General features: G+C 35.1%; 1 protein-coding gene across 1 annotated transcript; it reads right to left on the reverse strand.

Annotated features, from left to right (window-relative positions):
* Window positions 1-246: 246 nt before the first annotated feature.
* Window positions 247-2,339, reverse strand: LOC142340006 (uncharacterized). The gene is made up of 3 exons (XM_075390399.1): window positions 2,091-2,339; window positions 1,637-1,698; window positions 247-758 (listed from the first exon to the last, which is right to left on the reverse strand). Exons 1-3 carry the CDS (start codon window positions 2,216-2,218, stop codon window positions 307-309), a joined length of 642 nt encoding a protein of 213 aa, XP_075246514.1. The 5' UTR covers window positions 2,219-2,339; the 3' UTR covers window positions 247-306.
* Between the last annotated feature and the right edge of the window lie 8,417 nt (window positions 2,340-10,756).

Consider the following 10,756-nt stretch of genomic DNA (forward strand, 5'->3'; position numbering starts at 1 on the left):
CTAAAACTACCCACAGAAGATATGCTTGTTAATCGATTGGACTTTTGCTAATTTTTTTTCTTGGCATCTCTACTATGACTGGATTTGAAATAACTGGACCGCTATTAAATTCGAAACCCCAAAACCATTACCAACATTTGATGTTTTCATCTCGGCTAATTCTAAGAAAATCATAAATTTGATACGTTAGTCCCACTATTTTACACTTGTCTCTCTGATCGTTTCTATTTGATATTTGAAAACACATTTCATACTATCTACTTCGATTTAATTATTTTGCAAGTTCTACAATTTCTACCGTAACAGTCACAACTTTTCATTGGCTGTCGAGGCAAATACTTCATCAAACTGACTGTAGTAAGATTTCATCGCTTCTTGTTCGTCGGGGTAAATGGTTAAAATATTGGAATTCCTTAAATTAATCATTTCTTGTCGGAATGACATGATGCTTTCTGAGTCTTCTAGAATGTTGTTGAGACTTGGTGATCGGTCCTTGTTATTGTAAAAGGTTGCAACACTATTTTGGCTCCCCAATGTCAAACAAGATCCAATTGATATAATGGAATGGTTCACTGATTGGTCGTCGAATGTGGCCGAATCCAAGTTAGTGACTCGAGAATTTGGCGGAACAGCTAGATCCTCTTCGTTGATAACCAAGCGCGGAACATTTGCATCGTCACCACTTTGAGGGAAAAGTTCGGTTGTGGGCTCGAATGGTACAACAAATTCTCGCTCAAGGGTGCTGACTTTACTGTTATCTACAAAAAAAATGTATTCTTTGATATTTTGGTGCAATTTCCCAAGCAAAGTTACAGTAATCATATGTTTTTGCAAAAATTTGAATGAGCAGTTGGCGGTCAAGCAAGTCGAAAAGCAAGCAAGCCAAATTATGAGAAAGGTCATGTACTCCTAAAATTTTGCAGATATCCTTATTATAAATTATCCGTGGCGGTTCTGTAGGCGCGCTTCGCCAAGGTAATTATAAACCTGAGCAGAATTATAAACCTCACCAAATGATAGGCGTGGCCTGGGACAGTGGCCCACTATGGAACTTGCAACAACTGCATGTCTATAACAATTGCTTATTTTTTTTCTTTGGCGCAGTGGAATACATTATTAAATGCAGATACTATGTGCTCTCTTGATTGTTAAGGCTGCCAATGTTTTGTTTCTGAAAAATTGGGCCTATGAAATCAACCCCCACGGAAAAAAAACCCCACTTAACTTTAGATAGGAAATAAACCCCCATTTTAAAATTGAATTTCGGTAGTGATAATTTGTTCGTTTGTAATAGTTTCATATCAAGTCCCACGGGCCGCTGAGGCATGGCCAAACGCGCTAAATGCGCCGCTCTTTAGTAGTAAAGTGGGGGTTTATTTCCGTGGGGGTTTATTTCCGTGGGGGTTTATTTCCTGTCTAAAATGAAGTGGGGGTTTTTTCCGTGGGGGTTTCTTTCCGCAACCGGAAAAATTATATAACTTAGACAACTTCCGGCTAGTTTTTACATCGGCTTAGTTTTATTTCGGCTTACTTTAGGTTCACTGACTGAAATATTTGGCTGAAAACTGAAGAGAACAAGGGAATTTGGAAATAAAAGTATTTATGAGAGGTGAAATTAGTTAATTAAATGGTTTACCAGAGGTATGAAGAGAATCGGCGAAGAACACTTTCCGATCAGATTGAGAATCTTTCCTCAAACTGAAATACAAATTATACAATCACAATCAAATCCAGATTTTTTGCAGTTTCTAAGATTTCATCAATTAAATACGTTTCTTTTAAATTCTACCATCATCGTTCAACTACCTTTTCTCTAACATTGAGATACTTTTTTAACAAAAATGAGACCATCTCCCATAATGTCTCCAACCCATTTTCAGAGAGTATGTGGCGTTCTAATATTAATTACCCACCCTCCCCCTCCCCCCCCCCCCCCCCCCCCCACTTGCAAATTGTAATTATATGCAATTTGTAGCGTACAATACAATGAAACAATAACGACACAACTATAACAGTACAATTGTGCACAAAGATTTTTTTATGAGAGAAATGTTGTACAAAAATTATTTCACAAGATTTTCACTACTCACGGCCTGCTAAGTTGACACTTGCACGAATACTTAGAGTAAAGCACGGCAGAAATTGCAATAATTAAGACAGTCAAAAAAATGGCCGACAAAATCAGAGCAAACCACGGAGTCATGAAGAATGACACCATCTTAATTCTACAAAATATTGCCCTTCTTAATTTTGAGCCAACTTTAATTATAAATGCGGTAAATCTAGTTGACAAAATGTAAGCCTTTGTTTCAAACTATTAGAGAAATTTAGCGAATGATATAGAGATATTTCTCAAGACATTACCAGCGTTAGTTCAATAGTACGTAACCAACTGCAACGGTGTGTGAACAAATATATTTCTCGGATTTTCGGTTTTCGCGATTCTTGCTTCAGTATTTACTCATTGATGCAAATACTGCTTAAAGCACAGTAACGATACAGTTGTTTGACATGGGGACAGGAGAGTAAATCGAACGGACAGAAGATCAATAGTGATAAATTTCGTAGGAATTTAGAGCGCAGATAGAAAGTGAACAGAAACCGTATATTATATTCCCATTTGAAAACAGGAAAAAAATTTAAATACTAATTTTTAACCATCAGCTCAGCTAATGTGGCCATGCCTCCGTGGGACTTCATGTAATCTATGACATCCGAACAATTAGAACAACCGATTAAGTCAGTCACATCAAGAGTATCACTTCAACCCATTATTAAATACCGCTTTCGATTTACTGTCTTTCGATCTACTGCCTAGCACTGTTTGCCATGTCAAACTCCAAATAGTTTGACTAGCAATATTTGTTCACAAAAGTTTTGACATTTTACAAGAATTCGGAAAGGCCAAAGTTCTCGAATTTTACACCAGTTACTCAACAAGATCAAGAGACAATTAGCCACGACTCAAAATACTATGAACTTCAAATGCAAAGTACTACTGCAATGCTATAAGTAGGTACAAAGGTCAAATTAGTAAATTATGGGTCATTGTAGAATCACACGCCTCAAGTCACTATGTACTCAAATCAAAAGAATACGTGTTTATTATTTGCTTGAATGTCTCTATTTGAGCTTTTCAAATTTTGAGCAAATAACTGATTTTGACAGTTACAAACAAACCTACACGAGACACACGACACGCGGCAATGCACGTGACAAGAAAAATGTGGCGTTAAGTCCTCAACGGCAGATTAATAACGTTTTGCATTTCGAAACTCTGTTTCTGTTTCATACTCAAAACAAGTTGAAATTACTGCTTACGTAGAAATAATGAAACTAGCCAGTTGTTCTTTTTTGAAGTTTCGCGTTGTTCACAATTATTGTTCTTCAAATCACCATTCGCTTGTATTCAACTGCTAGTAATTCGAGTTTTTTTTTGTTTCGTTCCTTAGTCGTTGAAACTTCATTGCCGAAAAATATCTCTCACGAACGATCAATCATTTGGTCAGGTGTTTGCCGAGAAAACTCAATAATATAAAAAGAGCAGAATCATTCCTGAGTTACAATCCAAATAAACAAATGAACCAAAGAATTGGTTATGTGGCTGACTGCAAAAAAACTTTTCATATTTGACAAAGCAGATGACCCTTTCATCAAAAAGGACACAAGATTTACCAAAAAGAAGTTCAAAGAAGCGAACAAACTACATTCAGAAAACTAGTAGGGTCAAAGTAATCAAAAACAAGTTCTGAACACCTAAACGTTAAGAAACACTTAGATCTAAATGTCTTTAGAAAACACAATACCTTAAAACCAGTAGGGGCAAAGTAACAAATGGTACAAGTAAGGCGGGTAAAATCCAAAAATCACTTTTTTTTCCGACCCACTTTAGTGGGGGGCAGAAACTATATGCTCAACTGGTTTTTTTTCTTCAGTCAATTTTTTGCCGATCCATATATTCGTCGTACATAGTTGTGAGTGGTATCACTGGAAAGCTTGTCAAGCGGAGAACATCAAATAAAACGATTTCATTTGAAATTCACTTCTTCCGTGGAACTACGGAGGTTTAAAGTTTTGTAAACGTTAGCCTAATTTCCGGCATTTTGATGACCTTTTTCGTAATTTTTGCAGAAACTTTGATCAAACTTTGCTAAATATAAGATATAATTATTAACGCAGATGTAATCGGTTTTAAGTTTAAAGATGAAAAGAGTTGCTGAATTGTTTGAATCAACTGCTTTGGCTAAAACTTCATCTGAACTTTCGAAAACTCAGCATTATTCCGTTTTTCATAAAATTGTCATCAAATAAGCTTATTGGGCCCCACGTGTCCAAATTTACCTGTAGTGCATTTATAAAACTGCTGACACACGTTTATCTTTTTCCGGGGGATTTTTTTTACTCCGGTTCCTAAATAAGTGTTCTGCATCTAACATTTTAGCGATCTTGCGCTCATTTAAATAGTTTTTAACAAAATGCGTCATTTATTTTTGATAAATTGATGTTTTCATTTGCCGAAAAATCTTACTCAATTATTTAGTAGAATTGCGTTTTTAAACAGCCGCGCAGCAATAGCAAGGCCAGTTTTGTTCTCATAAAGCTGATTTTTGCAATGAATATGGATTTTTATTGTAAAAAACTTTTTAATTTTCTCATTTGAATTACAGGCAAATCTGATTTTATTTGAAAGCTCAGTTAATATGAGGTCCTATTCATGTTCATATGAGGTCAACTGAGAAAGTGTTGTGTTCGCTGAGTAAATCCCAATGGTTTTTATGACTCCCACAAATTGTCTGCGGAAATTTTTTAAGGTTCTCGTGACTTTAGCCAGCGTTTGATATTCTTTTCGTAGTCTGATGATTGCGTCCAATCGATCAAATTTCGCTGTCGGTTTTAGGAAAGGCACTGAAAAAACTACATAATGCTTTCAGCTGGTATATAACGTTTTTTCGCTAATATATCTAAAAAAAATACACATAATTCATCACGTATTTATGCTAAGTTGACTTTGGAACATTTTTTTTCAAGCTCAAGCAGTAACAGCAAGAACACTTCCGCTACAATTGTGGAACTTGACATTTCAAAAAACATTCGGACTGTAATTGGGCGCTGTACTTTTTTTTAGAAAAATAACATTTTGTTTTTCCTATGTTAATTACAGATTACATTGGTTTTAATTAAAATTACTAGCCTGTCGTGCAATTTACTTGCAAAAGAAGGCAAATAACCTTCAAAATATTTCCACTCAATAGTTTCTGGTTTTTCTGGCTTTGATGTTGTTTGAGTAAAGTTGCTTGCGATACTTTGACTTCTGCCTGTACGGGTTGTTATTTTGTAGTCTCTTATTTTACTATCACTAATGACATGTCCAGTTGGCTTCCCAAGCAGTAACGTGTGATCTATTTGCCGATATTAAGTGATAGAGATGTGGCATTTTTAGTCTGATGTATGCCACATTTTAACGTAGTCAGCCAAAATAGAGAGGCCGCCTTCTCTTTCAAGTGAGTTCGAATGTAATTTTTGTTGATCAAATATTTATTTTTAGGTGTTGAGTTTTTTTAATTATCCTTATTTTTGGACATCTTCCTAATTGCGAGGTTCTCTTTTGATGTCTTGTTCAATTATCACATTAATTCACATTAATGACAAGTCTCAAGTTATCTTCTTTAAAAGAAAGCAGAACTGAATACGTTTTTATTTTGTGTGTAGAATATGATTTTATAGGCTTTGATACTGTTTCCTCGTAAAATAAGTTTTTTTTAATAAATTTCTGCCTCCATTTGCTCTTTTAGCAGTCGAAATTCTGCTAAAAGAACAAGTATGACATTGTGGACAATGAGAAGTCTAATGCTCTCATATTAGGGCAAAAAGAATGTGTTCAAATATTTCAATTAAGTTTTCATGACTTTGAAATTAAATGCTTTCCAAAACTGTATTTGCATAATAGACAGAACCCAGAACTTTTCGAACTTTTCTAACTTCTCCAATCTTGTCAAATGGTTTAGTTTTGTTTTTATCTCAAGCTTTTCTGAATTTTACATTAAGATTTGTTAAAACCATAGAAAGACATTGAGTTTTGGTTGTAAATAACGCCTGTTGTTTTATTTGACTCTGCTGCTTGTCTTGTCACTACAACTCTTAGTTGCCGGTACCATCGGACTTCTAATTAGTTATTTAAAACGTATCGTCTCTTAAGCTTGGAGAAAATTTTTTAAGTTGATACTTTTTTTTTGAAAATAATACGAATTTTTGAAAGTTTTTTCATCTCTTCCTCATTTGATGTCAATTAAATCGAAATGGTGGGTGAGCTGGAACATCATGTGCAAACGCACATAACCGAGCCTTTTTGTCTCTTTTTAAATACAATTCGTAACAAAGTCAAATACCATTAACCACGTAAACAAGTTCCAAACTGAAGAAAATATGGTTGGATATAGAGCGCTTTCACCTCGAATTCGACATCATTTAGTTTCAAATATGTATCACAAAAAAATTTGCAAGCCCCTGAAAGCGAGAACAAAATATAAAAGCCCAAGAGGACATTCAGGTCAAGTGGTTATCAAACTTATTGAACAAACTTAAAAGACAAAAACAAAACTACAAGACAAAAGCGGGCACAGGAGATAAAAAAAAAAGACAAAAAAGAGGACACCAGACATCAAAAATGAGCTTACTCCCCCCGAAAGAAAAGCGTTGGACGAACTGAATTTGAAGGGACTTGCATCGTAAGGAAACCCAACGCAATTAAAAAAAAACAAAGCAATTTGTCATTAGATAAGGTCAAATCGCACTTGGAAACAAAGCCATCAGTTACAAAATATCGCTCAATTCGTTTAAGATTTTCACTACTTAACGCAAAAGTAAAAGACACAAAAGACACTTGGTCCGTTGACTTTGTTTTTGTGGATGAAATAGCAAAATGTATCATGAATATTCAGTATTCATTAGGTGCAGTTCAACAAACTTACGTGTAGAGCCCTTGAACACAAAATAAGAAACAGAAACTGCCTCGGCCTTTAAAAACAAATAAATACCGGCAGCCGCAAAAGAGGGGTTAATGATGGCACTGGGTTTCATGGAGCCTTCAAAACCATATGTAAAAAATGAAGAATTATACAGAACTTTTAGCAAAAAAGCTGCATTCGCAGAGAGCGGAATAATCAATCATTGAAAACATTTATATAAAAGTATCTTGAAGAGACGAGTGCAAACGTTCTCCTATAAATAAATTGGTTCAATTTTTGGGAAACATTGGATTTGCGGGTTAATTGAGTAATCAAACTTGCTCCAAACAAAGTCATTAAAAGCATATTCCACAAATTGTCTCTTCGAGCGATCAAATAAACAAATTTCAGGAACCCAAATTTCACGTTGGAGACTTTGTTGATTTGTCAAAAAATTGAAACCTACAAGAAATGATATAAACAGCTTTTTATAGGAGACATTTCTGAAGTGTTAAAGCTACCAGCCTTCAACTCATCCGCGTATTTATTTATTGATGCAAACGGAGAAAAAATTGAAGGCAAATTGTTTCAACCAGAGTTACAGCGTGTTCGGGTAGAGAACAACGAGTAGAATTGTTCCACCAATGTGTTCAAGTCAGTCACAAAAAATTTTGTTTGAAAAGCTCAGTTCATTCCAAAACGTTTTGAATGATTAAATTCAACTCACTGGCGATTGAAAAATGGCTCTCAGTGAGATCATTTTCCCCATTGTTAAATAAGCATATTGTAAATGGAGAAATGGTAATATATATCATAATAACGTACAAAAAACAGAGAAAAGGGCCGCCGAAGACAATGTGATCTCTTTATAACGGGGGGAAATTTTCTATCACGACTGGAGCACATAACTCAGTTGTGGACATAGGCATCCTAACTACCATGAAAGGAATTGTTGGACTATCGAAAATTTCAATCCGCGAAATCAAGAAAACTAGAAAACTTAAATTTTTCTTGTGAAAAATAACGGAAATAATTTTCGGATAAAGAAATGTGCAGCATCATTGGTTTCCGGGCATTTCAGATGTTAATGGAGTCCATGGAGGATACGAAATGAAAAGCGCATCAGCAGACAGACTAATGAAAAGCAATGAAACCACCTTATATCATAGAGAGTTTCCAGTTGACCCTTGCTCAGGAAAACAATTAACTTTCATATCAACGAGAATCATTGTGTATCAGTACGTTGATGAAACAAAAACCTCTTTGCATTGAGTCCTTGATTCAAAACAACGTCTGAAAAGCGGAAACCCTGAACCAACTGATAATTTTTTTTCTTAGAATAAAGATTAGATTACAAAAATCTCCACATAAATAATATACAATCAAAACAGATTGATCATTTCACAGAATTGGTCCTTTGCCGGGAACCGGTGTTTTCAATTTAACCCTTCTGTTCACAAAACTTAGCAATTAGCGTTGACTCTCGTTACGCTAACCAAGCAACATCCTAACGACATTCCTCTCCCATTACAGGCAAAGAAGCAGCGGTTTTGAACCATTAGCTGTGGGAATCAGGAGGGTCGTTTTACCCCTCGAGCAACGTTTCGTTCTTCCAACTGCAAAACATGTTGGAAAAGAACTGTTTGAAAAAACAAAGTGGACCATAGTTGTCAGGCGTTGTTAGTAAAAAAAAGCCGAAACAGCGCTCAAAATGCAAAAAAAAATGTTACAGAAACAAGTAGGAGTATCAAGGTTTTGTCTCATAGAAAACCGATTAGGAGTCCATCAAAAAATCACTTGGAAAAAGAATAACAAAACGAAAGTTGGTCATTCAAAAAAATCCAAAAAGAAGTTGGTCTGAATTCTTCTCTCAAGTTATTAATGATCGCTAACCTGTTACCAAACAATGCAACCCATAGATGTTTGGATCTACTTGAAAAACCCTCCCTTCTGGTGATTTTCGATGAAAGTTTTTGTCCAAAATACGAAAAAATTGTAAAGTACTGAGGGACCCATGTCAGAGTTCGATGTAACTAGTGGCCGTAACAACTTTATTATTTTACAAAAAATGTTATTGGAAATTAAATGTAGAAAAGTTAATTTTTCGGCAGCTGATCTCAAATATGACACTACTAGCGCTCCTCATTTTTGTAAAAGAAAAATGTTTCATTCGCTTTTTTCTGATTGTACACGGCCAATTTAGTATATAATTATCGCAACGGATTACCAGTGGCAAATACCCCAATATCTACAGCTGACAAAAGCCTCTATTTTAATACTAATTCAATTTTTAGCCTATATTGAAAAAAGGCACGTAATAAGTTTGTCAGTACTTCCCAGGCATTTTATCATGGTATTTGATCTTAGCAGCACCCAACAAGATTTTCATAACATTATACACCCACAACTAACAAATTGTTCCATATCTATCGAGCTGCAGTTTTCAGCGGCGTTACCACCAACATTGACATTTGAATTATTGAAGAAAAAGCAAGTACAATTTCTGTTGAAATTATACACTGACTGACAAAAACTCACATTCTAACAAATTAATGGACAAAGTCAAAATGAATAATTAAATAACGCCAAGTAATAGTTTCCAGTTGCATTTACAGCAAACAGTTTTCCTACAAAATTAAAATCAAACAAAAGAAAAGGCATTAACATCTCAAAGTCCTTGTACGCACTGTTGCCTCAAAAGTGAACATGATCAATTTCTGTTTGTTGATCTTCTTCTTTCAAGTATGTTTATCAACCGCTTGCTAAGAGTAATACACACTATCACCAATTTCTTGACAACCAACCAATTCAAAGTCAAAACTCAGAACTGTGGGGAGTCCTTCGTATTTTTTTGCTCAATTAATATTTCATCATAGACATATTGTAAATCGTCTCAACGTCGATTGCACTCTCAATCAGAACGTGAAAATGGTTAGTCTTTGAGTGGAAAAATTCAGACTCAAAGTGATAGCACACAGCATATTTGTTTGATGTTGTTGCGTTTTGATTTTTGTCAACAATTAAAATTTTGAACTGCCTTTGAAATAGGGAGATTACTCAAACATGCTTCCATCATCGTTACTACACTGATCAATTTTCAGCTTCTTTGGGGGTTTTGGTGTTGCTGGTGAAGTTGTGTTGCAATCTTGCGTTTATCTCTAAATTTTTGACTAAATTCCCACATTGCTCAAGAGTCAGAAACATTCTCTGTTCAAACATTCAATCCTCTGCCGTTCTTTTGAACATATTTAGGACAACATTTGTCACGTTTCCTTCATAAGTTTATAAAGTTGCCTCACCAAACGTCTATCAGTTTTAAAAATGTTTATATAGTAATCTCCAAACTGTGTGTATACTGAGTTAAACAACATGGTAGGCAAATTGTTTTAGCACTTCTAGTCACCTTAATGTAAATAACTACAAAGTTATGAGGCTCGGCAAGTCGGATCCAAACTCGGATGCAAGTTTCGTCAATTTTTAAATATAATTCAAATGATTTGTAAATATTGTCTCATCTACACCCTACCTTGACGTATGTGCCCTTAGATAATAGTTAACGGAGACCATTTTTTACAAACCATTAGCTACGTGATTTCACTACCTTGTGTATGAGGACATTGACATTATTGTAACAACGACATATGTTTTGCCAACAAAACCAAAAACTTTATCAATGCAACTCCGCATTTCTGTGTGGGAGAGATGTACCGAGAGATAGCGCAGCTAATGAGGGCCGCATTTAATGTCAGTAAATTCATTCAAAACAGATTTCAGCTCATATTCCGGACATGTGACCATTGATAACATAGTAA

Source organism: Convolutriloba macropyga, chromosome 5 (genome assembly GCF_964194025.1).
Source record: "Convolutriloba macropyga chromosome 5, txConMacr16.3, whole genome shotgun sequence".
In the NCBI taxonomy this organism is placed as follows: Eukaryota; Metazoa; Xenacoelomorpha; order Acoela; family Convolutidae; genus Convolutriloba; species Convolutriloba macropyga.

What these genes read in the sequence shown, in the direction of transcription:
- LOC142340006 (XM_075390399.1), bottom strand. Translation starts at nt 2,218, where the DNA reads ATGGTGTCATTCTTCATGACTCCGTGGTTTGCTCTGATTTTGTCGGCC. An exon ending in AAGTGTCAACTTAGCAGGCC is followed by an intron (nt 1,699 to 2,090) that starts GTGAGTAGTGAA and finishes TTTGTATTTCAG; the next exon opens with TTTGAGGAAAGATTCTCAAT. An exon ending in CGATTCTCTTCATACCTCTG is followed by an intron (nt 759 to 1,636) that starts GTAAACCATTTA and finishes TTTTTTTTGTAG; the next exon opens with ATAACAGTAAAGTCAGCACC.